Source organism: Periophthalmus magnuspinnatus, chromosome 13 (genome assembly GCF_009829125.3).
Source record: "Periophthalmus magnuspinnatus isolate fPerMag1 chromosome 13, fPerMag1.2.pri, whole genome shotgun sequence".
Classification (NCBI taxonomy): Eukaryota; Metazoa; Chordata; class Actinopteri; order Gobiiformes; family Gobiidae; genus Periophthalmus; species Periophthalmus magnuspinnatus.
In genome coordinates, this window is record NC_047138.1 from 9,684,753 (window position 1) to 9,709,177 (window position 24,425).

Here is a 24,425-nt window from a genome sequence, read left to right on the forward strand (position 1 = left end):
ATAGTGAGACCTGCTCATTCATGATGCCCGACAGCTCCGTCAGCATATCCCGGTAGTGAGTCCTCATCTCCTCCTGATACTCCAACTGGTCCTCTTTGATCAGACGCTCATTCACATCCAGTGCTTGGCCACATGCTTCTGCAAACTGCCTACAAACATCCAATAAAACATAAGTACAATAAATACAAACCTTAATGCGCATATTGTTTCTCTGTACATACTACAGAGAAGAACAAAAATAAATAAATACTGTACGGTGCGAGTCAAGGCAATACCTAAAAATCTCCTTGAGTAGTTTGACCTGGTTGTCCGGATATTTCTTGGCATTCTTCTCTTCTAAAAATGCTCTAGCATAAGCCATAGGTCCGGCGTTGACCTAAAAACAGGACAAGAATGACATTAGATTCGACGAGAGGTCTGGATTCCTAAAAGCCAGACTGTGTGCACACCTTAGCGCTGACACTGCCCTGTAGCTTCAGCTGGAGCCTGATCATATCCACTTCCTCCATGTTGCAGAGCTGGTTGAGTTCAGAGACTTTCCGGGACATCTCGTCTATAGCCACTTCTATTGGGTTCATTTCTGCGCTCTGCTGTTCCACTACCTCAATGCGCTTTTTAAGATAGGGGAAGTAGGAGCTTGCTGGATTCAAGGGGAAAAAACAGAGCTTTCAGATTACATGCATACATTTATAATTGCTGAGTTACAGACCAACTCACTGGTTAATATGGTACGCCTCTTGCATTGCTCTTCCACATCACCGTGTTTCTTTCCGGACAGAGTGAAGGGGGTCTCAAACACAAAGCGGTTGATGTTGTGATGTCTCTCAAAATCTGTTCTTTTTTCCTGCTGCTCTTTTTCATCAAAGTATGGTACCACATAAGTCACTTGGATGTAGGCAAATTTCTGATCCAGGTCTTTAGGATTCACCTATTTTCAACAACCAAATAGAACCCAAGATTACTTGTAATTCCTAAATGTATGACAACTTGACCAGATAAAACTTACTTTATTTGAGTCCTGGATCATCTTGACATTGTCTGCTCCAAATTTGTCAGAGTAGAGTTTGAGTAATCTTTGTGAGATCTCAGACAGTCCTGTTAGTTTTGGTTCCTTGTAGATGAACTCCTTGCTCTCCTCTTCCTCAAAGAAACCCTATGAGCAGACAACAAGTAATTATCATAGACTGACTTACTTAATCATGTATAAGTGTGGGCATGCACTGTAAGATTGTAATGCATATGGTGCTGTTTTGACAGACACACAAACACTGAAGGCATGTCAGTCTAGTTTTGGACACTGTCTAAGAGTTACAGGAGGAGGTTTATATTTAAGTAGGTAAGGTAAATGAGGCTTAATAGAGGCTGGCCTTAAAACACATTTATTATTTCCAAGCGGACCATTTTTGCTGTAATAAAATATAGTACAACACAGCAAACTATAGGAGCTATAGGAAGCTATAGGTAAAAGTGTTAATGAAAGCAGGAAAAGAGGAGAGGTAAGAATGGTTAGAAAAATGTTTGATCAAAGACACACTACTAGACTTACCACAATCTTGATAAAGAATATTTTTTTTATAAAAGAAAAAAAGCACAAAGAGATATTGAAGACAAAGTCCAAAAAATGTATTCATTCTAATACGCCTTTTACAGAAAGGTTCTTTTTTTGGTTCTTTTTCAGCTAAATGTTTAATGTTTCAACATCTAATATAATTTAGTGTCTTACCTGGCCATAGAAAGCGACTCGGTAATATCGGCCGAACAGTCTTTTCTCTGAATTGACCACCTCTGTCACCTTTAGATAGGAACGATGGATGTCATAGTAAAGCTCCGACAGCCTCTGTAATTTAAACATAATGTACATACATTAAGAATTATTTATTACGGTAGTTTGTCACAAATAAAATTATGCAAATACATGCCTTGAAATCCCTGCGCTTTTCAAAGACAGCAATGACAGGTTTGTTGATGTCCGCAATGAGTTCATGCCGTTCTGACTTCCACAGGTAGTCCACGCAGAGCTCCAGCTGTTCTACCAAAGTATCCTGCAGAAAGTTTAAAAGTTAAAATCCTGTCACACAAGCGGCTGCATGATTGTCCTTGCTAAGAGATCATACCTCAGTATAAGGAGTGTCCTGTGTGCCTGTGTCCTCTTTCATAGCCCCTTCCTCCTTCACATTTGGACTGATGCACATAAAAGCCGCCCAGCCCATAGAGAAGGAAGCTGTTTTTGCCCATACAGCACAAGGTGAAAAAGAGATCATTTAGTGTAAGTTCACATATTTTATTTTGTAATATGAAGATAGATTTGATAAAGTAGAAGATATTAAAAAAAAAGCACCCATCAACATCTGTGTTGGGGATAGTGAAATACATTACAGAAGAATATAGCAAAGAAAAATAAAATTTGTCAACTGGACAAAAAGTTGTAGGAGTGAAAAAGTTTCGCTGCTCAATCAAGCCACTTCTTCAGTTCTGGTCAGATTACTGCTGGACACTGCCTTGTATCCATCTGAAGGGAGGAGCTAACTACACTGAAAATAAAACACCTACTGTTTACAGTTTCTGTTTGTAGGCTAAGTCTATTGTGAGTCCTACTTAGCAGTCATTCAAGCCCCTAAGGAGTGATTTCACAGCTATTAACATCCTGGCTCACCCTATTGTTTTCTTTGTTGTGCTTTGGGTCTGAGGATGTAGTTATAGATAGGGTCTGACATCACTTTCCCCTATCCCCAGATAGATATATGACAGTGTCCACCAGTAATCTGGATGAGTAGCGAAACATATTCACTCTTACAACTTTTTGTCCAGTTGACAGATTTTCTTTTTCTATGGATCAGACCTGGATGACTGAGGGATCACACAGATATTACAGAAAGAGGGCACTCGGTGTTAAAAGGAAAAAAAAAAAAAAAAAAAAAAAGGACATTTCCATTCAGTAATTCAATTCAATTATCTTATTGGATCATTATGATTATAAAAATCTAAATTAAATTTAATAAGTGTCAAGAAAATGTCCATGCTAATTGCACTTCTGGATTAATTAGACTTTCACTCTAAATATTCTTTATTATTTATGTGCAATGAAATTGAATATAACATGCAACTGAATATAATAGTGAGCTATAATTCTGTGAAAAAGTTGCCAATCTCTATCTGGGTCCTGCAAATTCATTTCACTCTCAAACTGAAACAGTTCCACTTTACCAGATATGACATAGTACAATGCTAGTTATGTTCCCTTATAGCCCAGCCCCAAGCCCCACCACCAGCTGGCCCCAGGCGCACACACTCACTGTCAGGTTCTCGGGAGGTAGTTAGTAAGGAGCTACAGTTAAAGACAGGGCTTTCTTCTGTGGACACAGTGGAAATCCTGGTCTTGTCTGCTCTCCAGTAGCCTGTTTGGTAGGAGGGTAGGAGGAGGAGTGGGGGGTGACTTTTCATGTTTTGATTTCAAATCAGCTACTAAGTAGAACAATAGTGTAAGCTCATAGCATGCAAGGTGAGCGCTTTGATAGAGTGGGTGAACATAAAAGGCAGGTGAAATATGGAGGCAAGTGTTTGGAACAAGCAGTGGAAATATGTTCAAGCCAATCAGTGAGTTGCTTCAATATGCTGAAATGTTCAAAAGAGAATCCATGAAAATGCAGAGACAAAGCAGTATGATAAGAAGCTTAAAGTTTATTTTAGTTTGAAACTGGAATGTCCAAAAATAAAAAAGCACATAATGCACATTCAGAGTATTTAATTGTTGTAAGAACTGACCTCTTCTCTTCAATGATTCTGCAATAAGTGCTGATATATGGATGTAACACATGGCAGCCTGTGAACAAAACAAACCACAATTTTAGCAGAAACTTTTAGGATATAACAGAAATATTTAAATTACAAAGATACCTCAGAGAGATCCCCATTGCGAACATGGACCTTTGCCATACTTTCTAACCAAGTGCGCCGGAGCTCAGGTGTGCTAGCATAAGAGTTGGCCAGGCTGTACTGCAAGTCAATCAGCATTTCTGGGTCTTTCTCGTGCTCCTTCATCTGGGCTGTGGCCATCAGAACTGTTCGAATCCTTTTAGTCAAGTCTTTCACCTCTGCTGGGAATGGGGTGTTCTATATTCACAAAGAAAGAAAATAATAAACAAATACCATAGGAAAAAAGTACTACAAACAACTACAAATAAGTGTGACAAGATCTATAGCACACAATTGTACTACCATTACCTTCAAATGTACATCACCATTGGCAAAATTATTAATAATGGCAAGAGACTGCTGAAAACGCGAACCACCAATGCCAGCATCAGCTATTAACTGACTCACTGCCTTGATGACCTTACAGAAAGAAAACAAATATTCAATATTGCAAACAAAACATATACACCTAAAGACTAAAAGATAATACTAAGACTTTTTTGAGCTTTTAAAAATGTTATATTTATGTTCCTCATCAATAACATTGCTGGTATAGTCTTTTGTTTTATTCATGCTGTTCTGTGTATTTAGGCTACATCATTCTTGAGAACTATAAACGTTTGGTCTCACCAATGCTATAATCCAGGAAGTCAATACACCAAACACATGGTGCACAAATTTCTTTCACAAAATAGAGAGCCATCTTTGTCACTAGAAGGTTCCATTTTTGGACCTACAGATGCACTGCTCATCTCCTCAATGAGCCAGCAAAGGGCTGGTCTCTAACCATTTAGTATGCTTAGATTTCAGGAATGGATTACTTCAGCAGTTTCAAGGACATTCCAGTTAAATTTATGCAACATGAAGGAATGATGTATACTATAGACTGGATTGTTAAAGGATAATACAGAGTAATCTCAAACCTGCAGGTGTGAGCGGACTATAGACTTGCCCTTGGTAAACTCAAAGTTCTTCCTCATGAAAAAATACAAGAGGGCTGCTGCCTCCATCTGAGTGCAGCTGGAGCGATGATTACAGCACTTGAGGATCTCGTAGCAGAGACAGCCACACAGGTCTGCCTTACCCTGGAAAAATGCACTGGGAAACTACAAAAAATAACAAAAATAAAATCATATTATACAGAGATAAATGCTGTATACATATATATTTCAATGTTTGCATGACTGACCTTTTGAACAAAAAGTCTGAGAGCAGCAAAGACGTGCCGCAATGTGGCAGTGGACTGGTTGATCTGAAAGTAGAGCATGTAGGTGTCCAGCACCTTTTTCATCAGCACATTCTGCCCATCATCCAGCAACAACTGTTTCTGGGAAAAACAACAACAAACAAACATATACAGCATAAGAACAATAAACACTCATGACACTCATTGACCACCAGGTGGCAGTTGTGTAGCATTACCTGTATTGGGAGATTTTACATAGACACTAGATTGTGGACCACTACTCTACTTTATTATATATTTACTGAGGCTTTAGACACATTTTAACTTATCAATTCAAAACACAAATATAAAACATTTAGACAGGCAATGTGCTGTGGATGTGGTGAGATGTAGTGGGGCAGAGACCTTGTGATGGTGAACAAAAAGCTCCAGTACATCCAGCACAGTCAGGGACACCTCTGTGGACAGATTTGCCTCTACATCTGTGGGACTGGAATCTCCTTCTGTTACACTCCCATCTACACACACAAGCATATGTTTAGTATAGAACTATTCTGTCTTAATAATAAATTTAATTAAAATGTGTTACCTGTCTCCATCATCTGTAGCAGCTTCGGGTTGGTGAGCGCATTTTTGCCCCTGATGATGGGCATGGTTTGGGAGCGAGCATGTCTGTGGCCATCTCCAGATGACATCCTAGACAACAAGCAAAATCAATCAACTTTTAGAAGTTACAGCATTTTAATTTACCTGATTACAATGTGAAGATCTGAATAACAAACAAATGATTCCAAACTCCATGTTAGCAATACTGTTGCTATTAACTATATGGGAGTACAGACACAAGAACTGGTAACAATACACTGATTGGCGGGACATGCATGGAATACATACATACAAATCAGAGTGTAACAGAGACACAGTGCCCACTTACATGATGAAAATAGGACTGTAGTGTAAACAAAACATTTGTGTACTGTGTATTTGATTCCTTAATAAATAATGTGTTATTATATTAGCAACAGAGATTAAGACAGAGGTGTTGTTGTCTTTAGGTGGAGAGACAGCGGTGTAGTCGTCTTTAGGTGGAGGGTGGTTACCATTGTGGAAGGAGACTGGAGGGTTGGGAGGGCTGAGAGGAATGGTTAGAGGCCTTCATGGTGCCATTGGCTTGAGTTGACTGGGCCAGCTTTACTGCCGCTGCTAGTTTCCTGTTTATGACCCAATCACACCAGAGCTAACATTGGTTAATCAAGACCATCACTTGTTAAATGTCACAACCCTGTGCAAGATAATGCCTTATTATGAACATACTAACAGCCCTAGCTAATAATGTAGTTTTACATAAAGCACTGGATTTGCAACCAAAGTATATTAGCAATCACATAAAAATGCCATTTTAGTACAATGCTACTCTAATTTGATCTTTGTGGTTAATAATAAATAAATAAAAATAAACTATAGAAAGTTATACAGCCAATGGTTATAGTTTGCTATTTGAAAGAATATATGATATGTGAAAGCAGATAGTGGTGATGATATGTAATGTAAAACAGGACATGGATAAACATGGCAGAGCCTATGTATACTGCTTTTTACGTGCATATTAGTATGAAATGCTCGATGTAGCATGCTTTTGCATTAGCCAGAGAAAGATACTGGATAGACACCAGAAAGTCAAATCCACAGAGGTAGTGATACTAACATTAATATGCAACAGTTGACCCAACATTGGGAAACCATGCAGTCAATGTAGATGTAGACTAGAATCAGTAACAGTGGACCAGGAAAGACGAGGGAAAGGGAAGAGACATGCAAGGATGATTACAACAGCATGGTTAACCATGGAGTGTATTTTTTATTTCTATAGTAGATTAATATAGTAGATTAATTTTAGTTGTAGATTCATGGTGCTTGAAATTTGCAGAGTAATTCATCACTTGCGGTGCCCACACTGACTCAGACTGTGTTCAAAGGGCTAACAGACAGAGAGGCAGACTTTGAGGCTAAGATCCCCTGGGCTTGCTATTAGTAACGAATGTTAAGTATCTAGATGCTGCAGACAGGCTCAGCACCAGCCATGGGATCCAGCAAATCTTGTGATATGTCATAGCAAAGCATAACATAGAGACCCACAGTCCAGAGGTACAGATACAGAGTGTATATGCTGTGCAAACATTTTCACATAGCATTCCTCATCCTGTGCCAACCCCCACCACAACAAATTATTCTCTTGATGTGCACCTTGCTATGTGCATTTGCAAATGTATGAACAGATGTGTGTCTGTTGTCATATGAATAATGCATTCAATTGGGATGCTGGTCAGGAATGTGTGCATGTTGAGATAATAAGATATTCCCACAGCTGCAAAATATAAAGGCCCATTTAACTAAAGACACAAACATACAACTCACCTGGCTATATGGCGCTTCCCAAGAAACCTGAAATGCTGAAGACACAACCTATAGAAGAAAAACAGACAGATATTTAATCATTAAGAGTCAAAATGAAATACATGTGCTGTATCCTGAATTTAACTGTCCAGTGCGAGGCTGCTCCAGACAGGAAACACAGACAGTTAAATCTGCAGTGCTGAGTGGAGAGAGCACTCTCTTTGGAATTATGGTCTGCTTTTCTCTAAGTCATTTCTTTCATCTGCTACAGTTTGGCCAAGATCCATTTTATTCATTTCAGTCGGATCTTCACATTTTAGTAATTCTATAACAGAGCAGTCATACAAGGCTGTGCTAACAGTCAATGCAAAACACTTACTCTAGGATGTTAAAAAAGTCTGAGATCTCTTGGTGGATGGCTCTGTGCCAGTATGACACCAAAACATCTGAAATGAGCATTCAAACATAAGTCCAAATGAGAAAGCCAATAGAAAAATGCAGATTTTTCTACATGTCGGTAACATACCCTCAGAAATGGTTTTCATGATGTGTAAAAAGCACATGAGGAGGCTGCGGGTCTCTGCCTGATCCAGTTTGTCACAACGCGAACCATAGCCAATCAAGGACTGCGGTCTAGCAAACTAATCAAATAGAAATGAGCCATAGTTGATTGTGAACATTTCTTTATCTTTTGCGGGCTATGATAATGTGATCATTTTATGTCAAGATTTTTCACCTTTTCACATCCGTCCATCTTTTCGCTGTTCCTGTCGCTGTTGCTAGGGTTTGAGTCCACACTTATCAGAGAGCCCCTGGAGTCGGTCTGGTTACCCGTGGCAACTGCCAAGGAGGAGAAAGCTGATGGAGGGGGAGGGGTGTATTCATAAATGTCTCATTCACATCTTTTTTTTTCCATCCATAGCCCAATCAACACAACACACATCTGTGCTACATGCTTGTTCACCTGTGATGGAGTTCAGCACTTCTTTGCAGAAGGAGGCATCCACTGAGTTGCCATGGCGAGCAACAGGAATAACTGCTCCAGGCATGCCACCACTCACACTCAGGTCATCACGAGAGCCCTTGGAGAATTTACCACATTTATTAGGGAAAGCGACTTACATTGGTGTTTTTACATATATGCATTTATGCTTAGTAATTCACACAAATGCTTACTTGATCACTCGAGGTGAAGTAGATTGGAATAATGTCCCTGAGGAAAAATCGTGGCATGTTGTCCAGGATGAGACCATACAGAGGAAGGTACAGGGAAGCTATTCTTGCCTGCTTCTCCTGCAAGTTTGATCAAACAAATAGATGTCACATGATTTAATTGTATATGTTGAGCAGCTTTTTATTGCCAAACCAGTTTCTTGTTTCTTTAACATGGAACAGCTACATATGTTATATTAAAAAAACAAAAACAAAAAAAAAAACACTGTGACAAATGTGTAGTATCTATATTGCAAAAAACAAAATCAGCTTTCTGGTCAATGTGGTATACTATATTTTGCAGCCCCACCTAACACTGATTTTGAGGGTACCTTGGTAGCATAGCGTGCATCCAGCGAGTGTTTGGCCATGAGACTCTTGAGGGTTGCTAATGCTAGGTGTCTAAGGTCCTGTTCGTCCTGGAGTGCCAGCCCCAGTTCCCGTAGCAACAAGCCAGTCAGGAAGTGCTTCCTGCAGAACTCTCCGGTCAGGTTGTATTCAGGAATCGAAGCTGAAGACACCAAGATAAAGAATCTGGTCAATTTGTCTATATTGTCGCTTATTAGCATACAGTCAATGCACATGCAGAGTAGCAGTACAACGTTACAAGGAATGGACATATTTACCATGAATACTTTGTGGCTCTGGGGATGCGTGGTCTGATATGGAAAAAAAAAAAAAGAAATAAATGACAGACAGAAAAGAGTGAGGTGTTAAACAACTGACAAATGGGAGCACTGCCTGATGCACAAAAAAATAAAAAAAAATAAAAAAAACATACAGTTCATACATTAACAGCACTAACCTGAGATACGAGCAGAAGGTAAAGGCAGACTGAGAGGGATGTAGTGTTCATGGTTACACACTTCTCGAAGAAACTCAAACTTTAGTTCACATAAGGCCTAGCAGAAATGAGAAAGATTATAAACAAATGCACTAGTACTTAGTAACAGTATAAAGAGTCTATTAACCGTTACCTTGCTGTCAGTTGCAGTGATCATATTGATGTAGTTACTGATGAGTTTAAAAGTAAATCCTCTATCCATCATTGTAAAACAGCGCTGTAGAGAAACAAACCAATATTTACCAGTGTAAAAATGTCATTTCACCACACTTGAAAGGCCATGTTCCATGATCTTTCACAAACTTTTTTAGTATTAGCCGATATATATAAACTACTTGTATCTCTTAACTTAACTGAGTGGATAGATCTCTTACCTTGACAAAAGCAGCAACTGCCCCATTAGCAATGCGTGTTTCCTCTGGCAAGTCCTTGTTTTTCCAAAAAATGTGTTCAGATACAGTTTCCACAAGGGACTCCACACGGCTCAAGTAAGATGAGGGAAAACGCTGGGGCCTTGGAAGCTGAATGGGCAAAAATTAATAACAGGAAATTTAAAGTAGTCCTTTCTGACGCCATTGTTTCATTGTGATTTAACAAACTGAAAGCATCTTACCTTTACTTTGTTGCCATCTACCAAATGTTGTGCCATGGACTTGACAATGAGCTCAAAGAAGAACCAAGAAAACTGAAAGAGAAAATGTGTCATAAAATACATTTTCAAAAAAACAAAAAAACCATAAAGTAAACATTCTAATAAAAATTAACCTTGAGTATGTTTTTGACTGCTGCCTGGTCATTGCTCTTCAGGTCATAGGTCATTCCTTTGGCCAGCTCTTCATGGACCGTTCTAAATCCATGGGCCTCTGTCTTGAACACGTACTGTATGCAAATATAACATATTATTTGTTTTTATTAGCAATGGAATCTACCAGAGAAAATATTAAATACTAACTACAAAGTGATGAGCTGATCAAATTAAATTAAATACATTCGATTTTGTATTGATTTACAAGCAGAGAAACACATGCTTTCTCTCTGCATGCATGCATTATGGTAATTTGAGTATCTCTAGTAGTGAACATTATGCCAATATGTTACTATGGCAACCTTGCTTCTATTAGCTATGCTGGCCTTCTCCTTTTACCTCCCACCATCCATCTTGAAGCACTGCAGTTTACCTGATTTTAAAACTATACAGCTGTTGCCTTGTAGCACATGTTTCTGATTAAGCATGCTAAATGTCCTAGTTGTCTCTGAATCAGCCCTCTTTTCCCTTTTTCTTTAACTTCTGGGCAAGCAGTTTCTTGGCATGAACAAAGATCCCTGGAACAAACATAGCACGCTGTCCCGTCTGTTTTGAACCAGCTGAAATAATTACCTTTATATAAGAGTGCAAGAAGTGATCCAGGTTTTCTTCATGGCATTTTGAAACAATATGGATCAGCACTCTGCAAGACAAGGCACATAAAACTATACCTGTATACTTGTGTCATGTTCTTCAATGTTTTCGTGTATGTGCTTGTGTGTGTATTATGTATATGTCTATGTCTGTGGGGTTATGAATATGGAACTGCCGGTAAAACTCAATACCATGACCAACCTTGTGGTGGCAGTAGTGACCTCATCATTGTCATTTTGAGTCAGAACCTTGAAGAGCTGGTTGAAGAGCACGGGCAGAAATCGAATAATGACTGGGATTCTTTCCATACTGAGTAGACCCTAATAAAAACAGTATATGGCTTATTTAATATTTACAGTATTTGTCTATTTCCTGGTAGATACTGAATACATGTTTTGGATCATCTCAAACCTTCAGGCAGTTGAGGAAGTTTGAGGTAGGAGATGAAGAGAGGTCCAGCTCTCTTTTCTGGCACTGCTGAAAGAATCTGTTCAAGTGGGGGTCCTGGTAAAGACACATACGATTTACAACCTGGTGTTTTGTAAAACCATAGACATACTGATGCTAAAGTGTCGTCTCACCTGAGTATATACAGTTGAGATCACATTGGTGGACACTCTAAAAATGGCTTTTCCCCCATCCACCCATTTCACATCTGCACTGCTCTATAAAGTGACACCGACATAATATATTACATTGCAATTTCTCTAATGTGCACCTCTGTTAAATTAAAAACTTTCCATTATTAATCATTGTTTAAATATTAATAAAAGTCTTAAAATAACTTCGCTGAGCTCACCTTGGTGTTGCTGGCTTCTTTAATTCCCAGGTAACCCGGTGGAAGGTTTGAGGATACCGCGATGTTGAACTCCTGAGTTGCAAGACGGTCCTCTTTAAGGAGCGGCAGCCAAGCATATCCCACTAAAAAGCAAATACATAAGACAGTTAAAAGTAGTTTAAAGAAAAAACACATTATATGGCCTCTAACACACCTGACGTCTCCAGAGCTTCTTTCCTTTTTGCATTTGTCTTTGCATTAATGTCACATGTGACATGGTAAAAGGAAAAGAGAAGATGGTGCTTTTCATGAAGATGTGTAGGGAGTTCCATCTTTACCTGAGGATAGAATGAGAAAGTTATAATGAATAGTGCGCCTGTGCAGGTGGCTGAAAATGCTCATTCTAGAGAGTGGCCTAAAACACTGTTGTGTCCACGCATTTTACAAACCTCATCATAAAAGTCAGGGTTTTGAGAATGATGCAAAACAGTGGAACAGGCTGCTGTGGTAAAAAGTGGTCCTCCTGGCTTGCCATATATGCACTAAACAAAAACACAAAAAGTGTAGGAAATTGAAAAGCACTGAAAAAACAATAACATTATTTTAAAGACCCACTTTGTTTATTACCTTCACAGGCTTAGCACTTTCTTCGTCTGAGCTGCGGAACTCTACATAGACTGCAAGATTACGAGCCTGTGAACAAAAGGCCTTTTGTAATACTTACGCATCTTTCCACATACAAAGCAGCAACAAATAATAGCTACAGCACAATAGACAAACCAAAACATGGTCAAGTCCATAATTTATCCATACCTTAGCAAAACTCTTCTGGCTGTCATACTTAAGGTGTTTAGGGTAGATGTAGATGTGATTTTTGTAAACACGGTGTGGCTGGGTAAACTTAGTTGTGTCTTGAACAAACTCCTCAACCTCCACTGTAGGCTGGTGCTTGCTCAGTTCTTCAAATGGCTTTAATGGGACATAGGAGGAGGTCAAACAATCTGGAAATATATAAAATGTTAATTATGTCTCTCCAAAATATTATGGGATACAATAGGTAAGATTTGGGGAAACATACTTGGATGCTCCAATGGCACATAGTCCACTGCAATATCCAGAGTCCCTGGAATAGTTTGTAATTTGCTTGTCTTCTCAGCCCTATACACACATTTTAATTAGTAGGGATGCACATTATTACAACACTTACATTATACAACACAAAGTCAATCATTTAACCTATCAAAGTTTCATCTAGAGGGCTTTATGATCCTTACCTTCTGTATTCATTGACCAACTTTATCAGGTCATCAGTGGATATTTTGTTGCTCTCCTGTCTGAAAAGGGGTGAAAAACGAGAATCTCGATCCAGGCCCCCATGGTTGTCCTTAAACACTGACCTGTAAAAATGAAAGAACATTAAAGCTACTATATATTAAAATAGCTATTTCAATGTATTTAACATTCAATCTTTAATAAGCACAAACCTCACAGCCCATGCAAAAGGCATGCGGTACTTTCCCAGTTTGCTACAGAAGTGCTTGTTAGATTTAATAATCTTCTGTACTGTCTGCAAGTGAAAGAACATAATGTAAAGATAAATAGACAGAGGAAGAAGGTGAATTTAATACAGTGTTACATGAGAACTCCTAATTTACTACAGGCCTTTATGTACTGACAAGGTATTCAATTGAGTATCCCTGGCAGCAAGTTAGATGTCTGGCAACACACTTAACTATTTAAAGAACTTAAACACTTCCTGCAAGTATCGTGTTTAGTCCAATTACTGTGGCACTCAGAGTCTAAACATATTTTAACAGTATTTGTAAAGAATGATTAGTGCACGCAAGTTTCTGTATTTGTAATACATTAGTGTAAAAATAATTCATTATGTAAAACAACTGCCTTTCAGACCTTGCTAGAGTCTGTGTTCTTGATGTATGGTTCTGTCCCAGATGCAATGTTTCCCATTAACACTTTTTCCACTCTGGCCACCATTACTATGTCAGTGTGGGGGTTGGTCACAGAAAAGATCGCCTGTAAGTAAACAGTGCAACTGTCAGTCAGTCATACGAGAATAAGACAATTATGCAGATATGCAATATTCATAATGTACCTTTTTGGGGAAACACAGCCAGTGCTCCAAATCTAGACTGAGGTAGCAGTCTCCTGATTTCTTTTCAGAAGGAGGCAGGCCATTCTCCTGTCCTCCCAGTCCCACTGCCTGACCGTTACAGCAGCTCCCGAGCATCTGACGCACAGCCTCGTGGTTCAAGTCCACATGGAAATCTGCAGAGATTTTTTTGCCCTCTCTTATATCCATTAGGGCTAATGATACAAAAAAAGGCTCAATCTGGAAAGACAGACAGATGTGTACTTACAATCACACAATTAACATAAAACATGTTTTTGTTTTGTTATTTTACATTGGTTACTGGCTCAGTGTCCACTTCATTGAGGGAGCCCTGCAGCATTAGGTTAAGGCTTCGACAGGTGATCATAAACCTTCTGCCCAGCTTCTCCTCAAAGGGACGTACGGTTGGCTCAGAAGATGAATGTTCAGATCGTGGGCTCCTTAAAACCTGTGCCAGGAAAAATATATCGTATTTTACTCGTTTATATTTTAGTTTTTTCTCTTATATATTCTAAAAACATGCAGAAGACTTGATACATACAGGGGTGTCAGGATCAAGTGAAAAAAGATTCAGTCTCTCCTCCCTCCTGGCACAGCGAATTCCCTCATCTGTTTCTGCAATATACTGTACAAGAAGATCAGCACAAGGGTTAATAAAAAGATTCCTGGCTTCATCTCTCATGTATCTGGTTAATGGTAATTTGCTGAGGTTACTGCACATGCAACCAAAAAGGAGGAAGGTTTGCATGTTTTGTAGTCTCAAAATATCACATTGTCAAAGACATAGAATCATGTTGGTCAATAAACAATGTACATGATGTAGCTTAGTCTATCCACAGAAAGTCATCAAATGTGAAAACCTTTGCCAACTCAGGATTGATCCCGTTCTCTGTTGTGTCTTCACTTTCCTGCAAACAGCTGTCACCCAACGACAGATCGAACCCATCTGGAGCCAAAATAAACACAACAGAGTTTTATTTATCATAGTCTGGTTTAATGACTGTGACCAGATGCTGCAAGGGCCTTCAAATAATTCGGCTCATTCTTGTTCTAACCGGTTTTCATGGCAGTATCTTTTACAGTGGACTGACCCTGGCGATGTTCGGTGAGGTCCAAGCTCTTGCGATCCGGCACCGGAGCGTCATGTGGACTGATTTGTAAAATGCGAGACAAAGTGCTGATCCACTCCTCCATGTCCTGCTCACTCTCCGCGGCCAGCACAAAGTAAGTCACCTCATTCATTTTGAGCTCAAAGGCATGCTTTCTTAGCCTGTTGTTCTGCAGCGGTAAAATAAAAAGGGTTTCAAATGATATTTAAACATTGTCTTATATCATACAAGATCTTAACATATACCTGTACTACACCAGTGCAGGAGTCAAGGAAGATGCATCCTTTAGGCTCTTTTGAGATCTTTTCATCTTTATAGAAGTTCATGATGTAGGAATTGTCTGTCAACTGAGTCAACTGGAAATATCTCCTTTTGAAAGACTGCAAATAAGGCAAGCACTGCTTAAGTAACAATTGTGTTTTGTTGTGTTGCATTATTTAAAAAATATTGTCTCTAACTCTTCTAGTATCTGCTGAATACTTTCTGTCAAAATATTACCCTTGGGCTAACTTAGGCGCAAACCATAAGAAAACATGTCTAAACTGGAGACTTGTCCTTACCCGCACAGTGATACTGTTGTTGACAGTACTGTTAAAGTTGCCCTTGTAGAGCCAGCCTGACCGAAACACTCCATTGCATCCTGTGCCTGATCCAGCCCCACCCCCTTTGGAGGAGGATAGAGAGGTGGTGTCCTGTAAACACAAATACATTAAGATGCTACAACAGAAAGCTGACAATCGATAGGAGAAGGGAAAGTTTATAGGTTTATTACATTGTCTAAATGATGTCCATGGCTTAAATGCTGCTAGCTAAATGCTTTTGTAGAGTATTTCTAACAACTTACGCTGCCCTAAACTAATTTTAACAAGAGAAGCAGGATGTTTCCAGCTTGTGATACGTTCATTCTAAAAGCATTCTGTCCAGAGACGCTTACTGACCTCATCCTTGTCCACGTCCTCATAGTCGATCTCAAAAGAATGGGATGGCAGCTTCTCTGCTTTGAATAATTTTCTAAGTAAAAAGAGAAAGAGCACTTAAAATACAAAACACTATAGACAACTTTATGAATGATATCGGAGATGTTAAAGTGTCTCACTCTTTTCCATCAGTGTTTGTCAAAAATTGGCAATCTCTAAACTTTACATTAGTGAGAGAGGGGGAGCTGTTTAAAGTTCCCTGGGAATCTTTAAACTGTAATCCTTGTTTAAAGAGTTTTTATCCAGATAGATTTAATTAGTTTTAGATTTTGTGCCTCTGGGTTTAGTAGTAAAATTCAGCTCCCAATCTACATCCTGCTTTTAGACCAAACTAATGATTAGGTCATGTGAACAGACCCAAAACTACAGTGGCATGAAAGGGACATTCCTGCGGTGAGAGGGGCTGCCCGGGTCAACCTCTGTGGGACTGGGAACACTGACTGACTGACAGGATTGTTTAAATAAATCACTGGACATGAATGGATGTCAGAAAAGTGTATATTTATAAAAGGAGAGAGTAGAAGCTTGTCCATAGTTGTACAAATAAACAAAACATCTTGTCTAATGTCTATCTTGTTCTTGTTTATGACATCGAGATTAAGGCTAGGTCCTTGTTTATACTGAACTTGTATAGTATATTTTACCTTTTAAATAAAACTGAATCATTACATCGAGGAGTGCAGTACCTGGGCAGGAGGCGGTAGTCTCCAGCATAGTCTTCATGCATAAACTGGACTACATTCAGGTCAGAGTTATAAAACATACAGGCCTGGTAAAAGATCAGAAACAATAGAAAGTGGATCTAAGAGAATCTGAAACATTGTGAGAAAGAAGAGATCAAATAATTGGCATATCTGTTTTGTACAAGAAGGTATCTTAACAGATCGTAATTGATATTATTATGACTTAACTCACCAGTTAGACGTGTAGTGTATGTTTAGTGTATGTGTATATTTACAAAGTATTCATACCCTTATCTGTGACCTGTCTGTGTTTCAGATATGCGGTCAACATGTTTAAATTCAGTTCCACTGTCTGAGCCCGTCCAATCTATGACCTGAAGGTCGAATGCACCTCTTAAGGGTTTCTGTGGGCCTTTAGACTTCCTGGTGAACTGGCCCTAATTACCAGGTGTTTTACCAGGTTACCAGGTTACCAAGGTGTTATTTTTACTGCAGGTTTAATGGTCCTATCATCACAACCTCTGTAACAAACATTCTGGTGAGACAAGCTGACAATAATATTCAGCCTGAAGTTTTTTAACAAGTGGGAATGAATGCATTGTTATACTCATGAGTATATATCCTCAACATGCAGAAAACTGTATTTTACTGTAATACCACTATAAAAAAAAAACTAAAATAAAACCATTATAGCCTCCATAAAAAAGTACTTTCTGGGGCTTTCCCATTGTGACTTCAACTGTAAGCACTACACTACGCAACACATAGAACAGAAAGGTTTATGCATAGTGTAGCAGCACTCGAGTAAATTAATAAACTACCACACCACAGCAGCTCAGCCTCACCTGTCTGACCAGCAGACACTCAGCCTGTCCCTCAGCCCCCTCTGGGACCGTCGATTGGAGAGTCCGCCTCTCCTGAGGCACAGTAGACACCTGTGAAGACAGACAATTCATCACATAAATCTTTTTGCAGGCTATTTGTATTATTACAACTGTCTTCAGAAATGTCTTCTAGACATATCTGTTAAAAAGACCAAAACACAAATCTAACCTTGAAGTCATTGTCAGGAAAAAGGAGCAGGTCTCTGAGAGGATCCTCCTTCAGCTCGTCCCCTAGCTCTGAGATGACCGCCTCATAGTCCAGAGGGTCAATCAGCTTCGGCTTTTCCTGCTATCAACATACAGAAGCACACTTCAGTTTTTGGCAAACGTTTCACTAAAAATAAACAGGTGTTATCAAGAGTAGTCACAATGAAACTCAACTCAAATGAGACTAAAGAAGCTGTGACATTTTTTAACCACAGTAATAAAGGAAGTAGCACTACTGTTAAAATACCATGACACTTCTGACACATAACACAACTTTTCAAATTATTGAGGAACAACTGTTAAAATAGCAACATAATGACAGAATGGCTTAAAAAACAAGAACAAAACATTCACACCTTAAACAGAAACCAAAACAACAGTTAATTTAACCACCAGAGTGTGATAAAGTTACCTGAGGTTAAATCTTTATTCAAGCACAACATATTTAGGATTTGTGGCCCCATTTTGTGAGTGAAAAGTAATATATATGATTTACAGTTGGCTTAATGAGTTCTGTCACAAGAGACAAGAGCAGACACAGCAGCAGCAGCAACAGAAACAGCAAAGCTAGTGCTGTGGAAGCTGTGGTCTGGGACAGAGGAAGTCAGTCACACGTGGTCCTACTCACACACACCATTTATGTCCACAGGCTGTCAAATGCACTCAAAACATCAAGAGCTACATTTTTTTGTGATAATAACATTCTATTAAAAAAATTAAACAACAAGAAAACTGAACCTTTCATGCTTTGATGACACTGAATATTTTACTACGACTCATACGACATTACCGAACGTTTGGGGGAATTTGTCTCTTCGTCATTATCTCAAACAACCTATTTTCACTTTAAGCATTCACAAAGTGGACAAAGCAATAATCAGTAATACTACAATCGATTACAATATTGACAAAAAAATCCTATTACTGCAAAACAAAAATAAAGTTAAGTACAAACATACTATACTTAGCCGAGAGAAATCCGAGCGCACACGTTTGGTCTTTGTTTTTCTCCTGAAAGTAATTTTGCTTCTGAAGCTCATTGCCTCAAATTAAAAGAATCATTTAAAACATAAGATAAAATAAGGTCAGCTATCATGCCAATATTGTTCTCATGTGCTCTAGAGGCAGAATGAGAATGAACCGGTTCAAAGAGGTGGGTGATTACATGTGGATGTAGAGGAAGTAGATGTCTGACGTCCAACATACATTTTACCACAACAAGCTAACAGTGAGAAAATCTCCACAATCAGTCAACCAGAGAATATTGTTACACATCACACCAAAGTGACTTCACATATGACTGAATGTGATTGGGACATTTGAATGCACAAAATATTTATTAAGCAGAATTATCCAAGTGTGACGTGCATACAGACACCTACATTCACTTCCTCCATCAAACCTCATAGCAGAACAGAATTTATAATATAGAGGAAGTTTTGATGTGAAGCGTAGCCAGTGTCATCAAAATGGCAAATCTGCAGAAAACATTTGCTTAAACGTTAAAAAATAAAGCAGTACAAATGACTAGTCCTGCACTTGGGTAGAAAGTTGAAGACTCCTCAGAGAAGAGGATTGGTTTGACCTGTTTTGAACTGCAGAGCTCACACCCAGTGAGTTTACATATGAACACTGCAGTATTCTGTGGTGGCTCAGCCCTGCTCCTCATCTTCCCTGTTGCACAGCACCTGCCTCTGTTGGCTCATGTCTCTAACCCCTCTCAGTGGCTCTCTCATCTATTCAAACACCCCACTCTTCATTGCATCATTCACCTTTGATTTCCTCTCTGCATTTACTGCCCCCTTTTGAACCAATTTTATGATGTTGCTGATGTTGGTAAACTAAACACTACACTGGCCATAAGTGAATCAGTGAGTGCAATTGTGAAGAAAACTGCTCCATATCGATGTGAAGACCTGGAAACATAAAGGGAGGAGCAGAGGGGGGCATGAAGGTTGCTGGGGGAGGTCCAGGAAGAGACAGTGGGCTATAGAAAGCACAGATATAAGACATCTGCTGTACATCAATACAGCAACACAGGGACTGGTAAAGACTGGTAAAAGTAATGTGATTTGAACTTCAGAGAGGAGGCTGCTTTGATGAAAAAGGGCAATCTAATCAAATGTGTGGAAATACTTGAAAAGAGCAGGCAGTAAAAGCAATACTGCATTAAGTGAGTAAAAGGATAAAACACAAAAAAGAAACATTAAGGTTATGAGTAGATTCTTTACATTACTATTTTTTGCTTATTATTGCTTATACCCCACAAAAATGGTAACAGTGACTACACTTTTGCTGAGTTTGATAAAGATAACTAGTTACCACAGAAATGTAAAACTACACTTTGGTCAATTTTATGATAAGCACTGAAGAAACAGGCCACATTTAATTCATTCAAACTCATTAATTTAATCAAGTCAACATGGTGGGTCTTCTTACTCATGCTTTAGTTTGAATGGCTATGCTTTTACATCACTAGGGTATGAAGGCAGAAGAGGCTAATTTTCCCACAGAAACTGGATTCCTCATGACTGACCCCACTTTACTCTCCCCCCTCCATTTCCGCCACAATGAGGAAACCAACCAGACCCCAGTCATTGATCAACATATATCAACCTCTGCAGCAGAAAGTTAGACAATACAAGACACAATCCCACACTAGACTCCATTTGTTTAAAAAGTGCACACCATGCATATAGTAAGAGTGGTGCAGGGAGTTGCGCAGGTTACCATGACGATGATTGTCAGCGGTGAGGTGGTAGTCGCGCTGTACGCCTCTAGAGTAGGTGTGGCCGCGTCCAATGACATCTGGTCGTGTCGCACGCACATGTGTCCACAGTCTGGCCCTCCCACTGAGCGCAACAGCAGCACGGCACTGGCAGAACAACCCATACTCCACAGCTTTTAACCAGCTACACCGGGTCTGAAGGGTGGTCTACTGTAGCTAACATAAGCTCGAGTCATTTGGTTGAGTCTAGCCCTTGGTTTCCATCTTGTGCTTCAATGCTGCACTGCTACAATCAGTGGCAGAGCTCTACCAGCCAGCAGCCTGTCCCTCTCTCTTTCCTCTCACACACAGTGACTGCAGATGTGAGCGGTTCAGCCCAGCTCACCAACAAATCACAGTCTGCAGTGGCTGTCAGCTGACCAGAACCAGCTGCAGCACACACTCACAGACTACAGGAGTTTTGCTGATTTTCATTTTGCACCATTTCTCCATCCATTTTCACTCAATCACTTGCACATGCACTTAAGTGTATGCAATAATATAGGATTTAAGAACAAAATACGTTTTGCACTAAAAAGCATTTACAAAAAGGACATTACTAATTCAATAAGGAAATCAGAAGAGAGTATAAACCACGGGTATAAAGGCAGCGGCAGCTCACAACAGCACCTCAAATCCAATGAGTTTCACATCTATCACTGAACAAAGTACTACAAGCAGCAATCAAACTGCAATCATGAAAGTGTGAAAGAAAAGAACCAGTCGACATTCAACAACACTGGTACATTTGACAGCACAAACAAGGACGATGATATTTAGTCTGAACAATTTAAATGTAAGTAACTTGTGGCACAGAACCCAACATTTTTGGAGCTAAACAGCTGCATTAAGTGAAAAAATAGGATCATGTTCCAGATTGGAAGTTGCCAGAGCAGTGTGTCTCTCCTGGGAATATTATGCGAGTCTATTGAATGGAAAATGGGGAGTGGGTAGGTGTACAGATGTATGCAGTGTTACGGGGTAGAACTTCTATGTGAAATTCCCCTGACTTCGGTTCAATGCTCGGCGAGGCAAAAGGACGCTGACTACAACGACATGTTCCATTACATCACTGCTGATCTGCGGCTTGGGACTATTCATCACTTTTACCACTGCACTTTCATCATCTCTTCTGCCATTGTTCATGTTCAAATCCAATGCTAATTAAAATGAGCTGTATTATAATATTATTGCAGGGTATGAGTGTACATAAAACAACACATTAGAAAGACAAGGCTTTATAAAGACTGAGGAAAAATGCTGAAGACAATGTTTACTGGTAAGCCAAGTGATAACAAAAGGTTCACTTGTATTTTTTTTTTTTTATTTAGGTTTTTACTTAATAATAATGTGTAACTGTCTTTATATGATCAGCTCAAACTTGGGTCTGACCTATGTGAAAAAAAAGTTTGAAAGAGTTTGAATCAGCATTATTTGATGTCCGATTTAGTCACACAAAACGCAGGCCAGCCAACTAAAAACACTGTGCTGCCTTTAGAACGGACGTAACCATAGTGATGATGCCAGGTCATTATTAAGATCATTAGTGTCCATGTCAGTGTCCCCCACAGTCCCACCCACCACCTCTGCAAGTGCTCGTCATTATAATACTTTACACAGCTAAATATAAACAGTGTGCATTACGGGCCCATAATGAAAGCATCTGTACATAAGATGACCACAATTCTTCTCCCACACAGTTTCCAAACATGAACATGCGCTATACAAAAGGGCAATAAGTACGTGAATACAAAGTACAAGAAGTAAGCACAGCCTACCACTGACTTGAACTAAAGAGCCCTCAGTGAGAGGCAGTGGCATTTGATAACAACATGTCTGATCATTTGAGTCTAAAACACACACAAGAGGACGACAGAGATGAGCTTTGTTGAAATTCCAGAACCACCACAATAGTCCGGTCATACAAATATGCCCACACAAACATGCCCAGCAGATGCCAGTCGTCCCCATCTTATACAGCTTATATCCCTCTCATTCACTCTGGGTCCAAACAAGATACCATCACTACAAAGGCGATTGGTTTATTTTCACCCTAACTATTTATGCGCTGAAATCAAAGACAAAAATGTGCAGGAACATTTCAAATAGCAATGCAAGCAAACATAGCCAAGGTCTATGCAGTGACCCTTCTGTTCAAATCTAATGCCATCAGCAAATGTGATATACTTGAGCTGTAGTAGATGCTTTTTTCAATTCCTGGTTGACTCCTTTGAGAACATATTGGACACAAAAGCCATGCGCATTAATCATTTAATTATCAAACTATAATTTATTAACATTTTCTAAAGTTCTGACTGTTCTGTAAATGCTTTAAGCAATAAAATGCTTCATTTGAGGGTAAAAGAGGGAACGTGTTCTCTTTTTTCCTAAATTATTGGACCTATTCAAACTTTTTGTCTGGATCCCTCAAACAAAGGATTTGCTAACATCATTGCAGACTTTATAACACACCACCTCTTTTTGTTCGATTACCTTTGGGTTGACAACCTCATTATTAACCAAGATAAAACTACAGTATCGCTTAATGTATATGGCTCTCATGTGTTCATACCGTATGTTTTCTTCTCATTGAAACCCTGGTTAGGTTGTCTGCCTGAATCTAGTGGGAATGACATCACTGGGGTGTACAGGGCAACGCACCGCCATCATTTGTAGAGCTAATGTCTTCCAGCTGTACAGCCTCCGTCCATGTAACTCTTGTATTTGAGGTAAACTTTCACAGTGAACATTGCTGTCGGCGACAGAGTGGCGGTAGTTGGTTATAAATGATTCTGCAGAAGATTGGATCGAGAGGACAATGTTGCACAAACCATTGAAGAGAAAAACATACAAGACGTTTTACTGGCTATGGACACCTCAGCCAACTAGGCCAAGGAGGAAACCACAGTCCATTTAACCTGTTACAGTGCCTTGTAAGCAGTTTGCTCTTCTGTAGTTAGGTTCCCTGTAGTGCTGCAGGCTGACTCATGACAGAGGTGTTTGATGTGGTACACTCTACCACTAAACTTACTTGGGAAAACACAAGGTTGTTCCTATGGTGACCACGACAGGAAGGATGCTGTCACTCATTGGCTGTAGGTTCCCAGAGAGCAACAGTCTGACCTTAAGAGACTAGCTGTGCTAAAAAGGTCAATGTGTTTATAGTAAACACTTAATCCTTATATATATCTATATATCTCTTCATATAGCATGCACATATTCCTCACTTATTCTTCCTTGAAACAGGCACAATTGACATACTGACCCCTGGTAACTTGATTATTTTGTTTCCAACATTAGTGGCATTTATAAATAAGTTGTGTAAGGTTGTTTGTTGTTTATTATCAGTTATTTTTATTCTTTAAAGATCCAGAACTAAAAAAGCACCCTTAAATATTTGCAATAACATTTTGGGTGTAACCAATGCATACAGTAAAACCTCAACCTGCAAAAGCAGCAGCACTGCAGCACATAGTATGGTGCACAAACAGGAAGACAAAGATTACTATTTTACTTTTTAACATGAAGTAACCCGTGAGCTATAAAAGTCACATCAGGCAAGATTTAAGACCTTTTTCAAACCCTCCTGGTGCTTCAAATGGGTTTATAAAATGCTGACCCTAAAATACTGAATCCAGATGCAAAAGCCGGCAAATAAGATAAAAGATTATTGCAGACATGCCATAGTTAGTTGGTCAGCTCAACTTAATACGAACAATGTGAGCTGGGAATGTTGAGTTTTTGTTGAACAAGCACTGCATGGAACAAGGGGCCAAAGACATACAGTGCCAATGCCATCTAGTGCCAAAGAATCAACATAGCAAGTTCAGAATGTCACCCACTTCTGTAACCTGCAGGGTGCGCTCTATACCACACTGCATTCTTGACGGTCCTGGTTTCTGGTTTATTTAGACAAGGAAGTTATTAAAATGTCTTTAACTA

The 24,425-nt window shown here is 39.3% G+C and overlaps 1 protein-coding gene across 3 annotated transcripts in view; it reads right to left on the reverse strand.

The window, feature by feature from the left end:
- dock10 (dedicator of cytokinesis 10) overlaps positions 1 to 24,425 on the reverse strand; it is a 32,106-nt gene that overhangs the window by 1,173 nt on the left and 6,508 nt on the right. Inside the window, exons 2-55 of one of the 3 annotated variants that reach the window (XM_055226010.1) lie at positions 17,679 to 17,798; positions 17,471 to 17,560; positions 16,629 to 16,711; positions 15,904 to 15,976; positions 15,526 to 15,657; positions 15,211 to 15,345; positions 14,948 to 15,134; positions 14,717 to 14,802; positions 14,398 to 14,481; positions 14,149 to 14,304; positions 13,839 to 14,075; positions 13,637 to 13,759; positions 13,210 to 13,292; positions 13,000 to 13,122; positions 12,804 to 12,883; positions 12,539 to 12,726; positions 12,353 to 12,418; positions 12,175 to 12,267; positions 11,940 to 12,063; positions 11,747 to 11,868; positions 11,529 to 11,612; positions 11,359 to 11,451; positions 11,149 to 11,267; positions 10,927 to 10,996; positions 10,314 to 10,427; positions 10,162 to 10,233; positions 9,923 to 10,069; positions 9,682 to 9,765; positions 9,510 to 9,606; positions 9,331 to 9,363; positions 9,037 to 9,215; positions 8,669 to 8,785; positions 8,457 to 8,574; positions 8,229 to 8,350; positions 8,019 to 8,133; positions 7,872 to 7,938; positions 7,514 to 7,561; positions 6,199 to 6,309; positions 5,688 to 5,794; positions 5,504 to 5,616; positions 5,102 to 5,239; positions 4,836 to 5,018; positions 4,222 to 4,332; positions 3,895 to 4,110; positions 3,763 to 3,820; positions 3,294 to 3,395; positions 2,115 to 2,221; positions 1,920 to 2,042; positions 1,724 to 1,837; positions 1,007 to 1,153; positions 718 to 928; positions 450 to 640; positions 276 to 376; positions 11 to 149 (exon numbers count right to left, since the gene is read on the reverse strand). In XM_055226010.1, coding sequence (XP_055081985.1) covers positions 11 to 149; positions 276 to 376; positions 450 to 640; positions 718 to 928; positions 1,007 to 1,153; positions 1,724 to 1,837; positions 1,920 to 2,042; positions 2,115 to 2,221; positions 3,294 to 3,395; positions 3,763 to 3,820; positions 3,895 to 4,110; positions 4,222 to 4,332; positions 4,836 to 5,018; positions 5,102 to 5,239; positions 5,504 to 5,616; positions 5,688 to 5,794; positions 6,199 to 6,309; positions 7,514 to 7,561; positions 7,872 to 7,938; positions 8,019 to 8,133; positions 8,229 to 8,350; positions 8,457 to 8,574; positions 8,669 to 8,785; positions 9,037 to 9,215; positions 9,331 to 9,363; positions 9,510 to 9,606; positions 9,682 to 9,765; positions 9,923 to 10,069; positions 10,162 to 10,233; positions 10,314 to 10,427; positions 10,927 to 10,996; positions 11,149 to 11,267; positions 11,359 to 11,451; positions 11,529 to 11,612; positions 11,747 to 11,868; positions 11,940 to 12,063; positions 12,175 to 12,267; positions 12,353 to 12,418; positions 12,539 to 12,726; positions 12,804 to 12,883; positions 13,000 to 13,122; positions 13,210 to 13,292; positions 13,637 to 13,759; positions 13,839 to 14,075; positions 14,149 to 14,304; positions 14,398 to 14,481; positions 14,717 to 14,802; positions 14,948 to 15,134; positions 15,211 to 15,345; positions 15,526 to 15,657; positions 15,904 to 15,976; positions 16,629 to 16,711; positions 17,471 to 17,560; positions 17,679 to 17,798 — 6,336 coding nt within the window. The other 2 variants (XM_055226009.1, XM_055226008.1) reach the window with 2 other exon arrangements.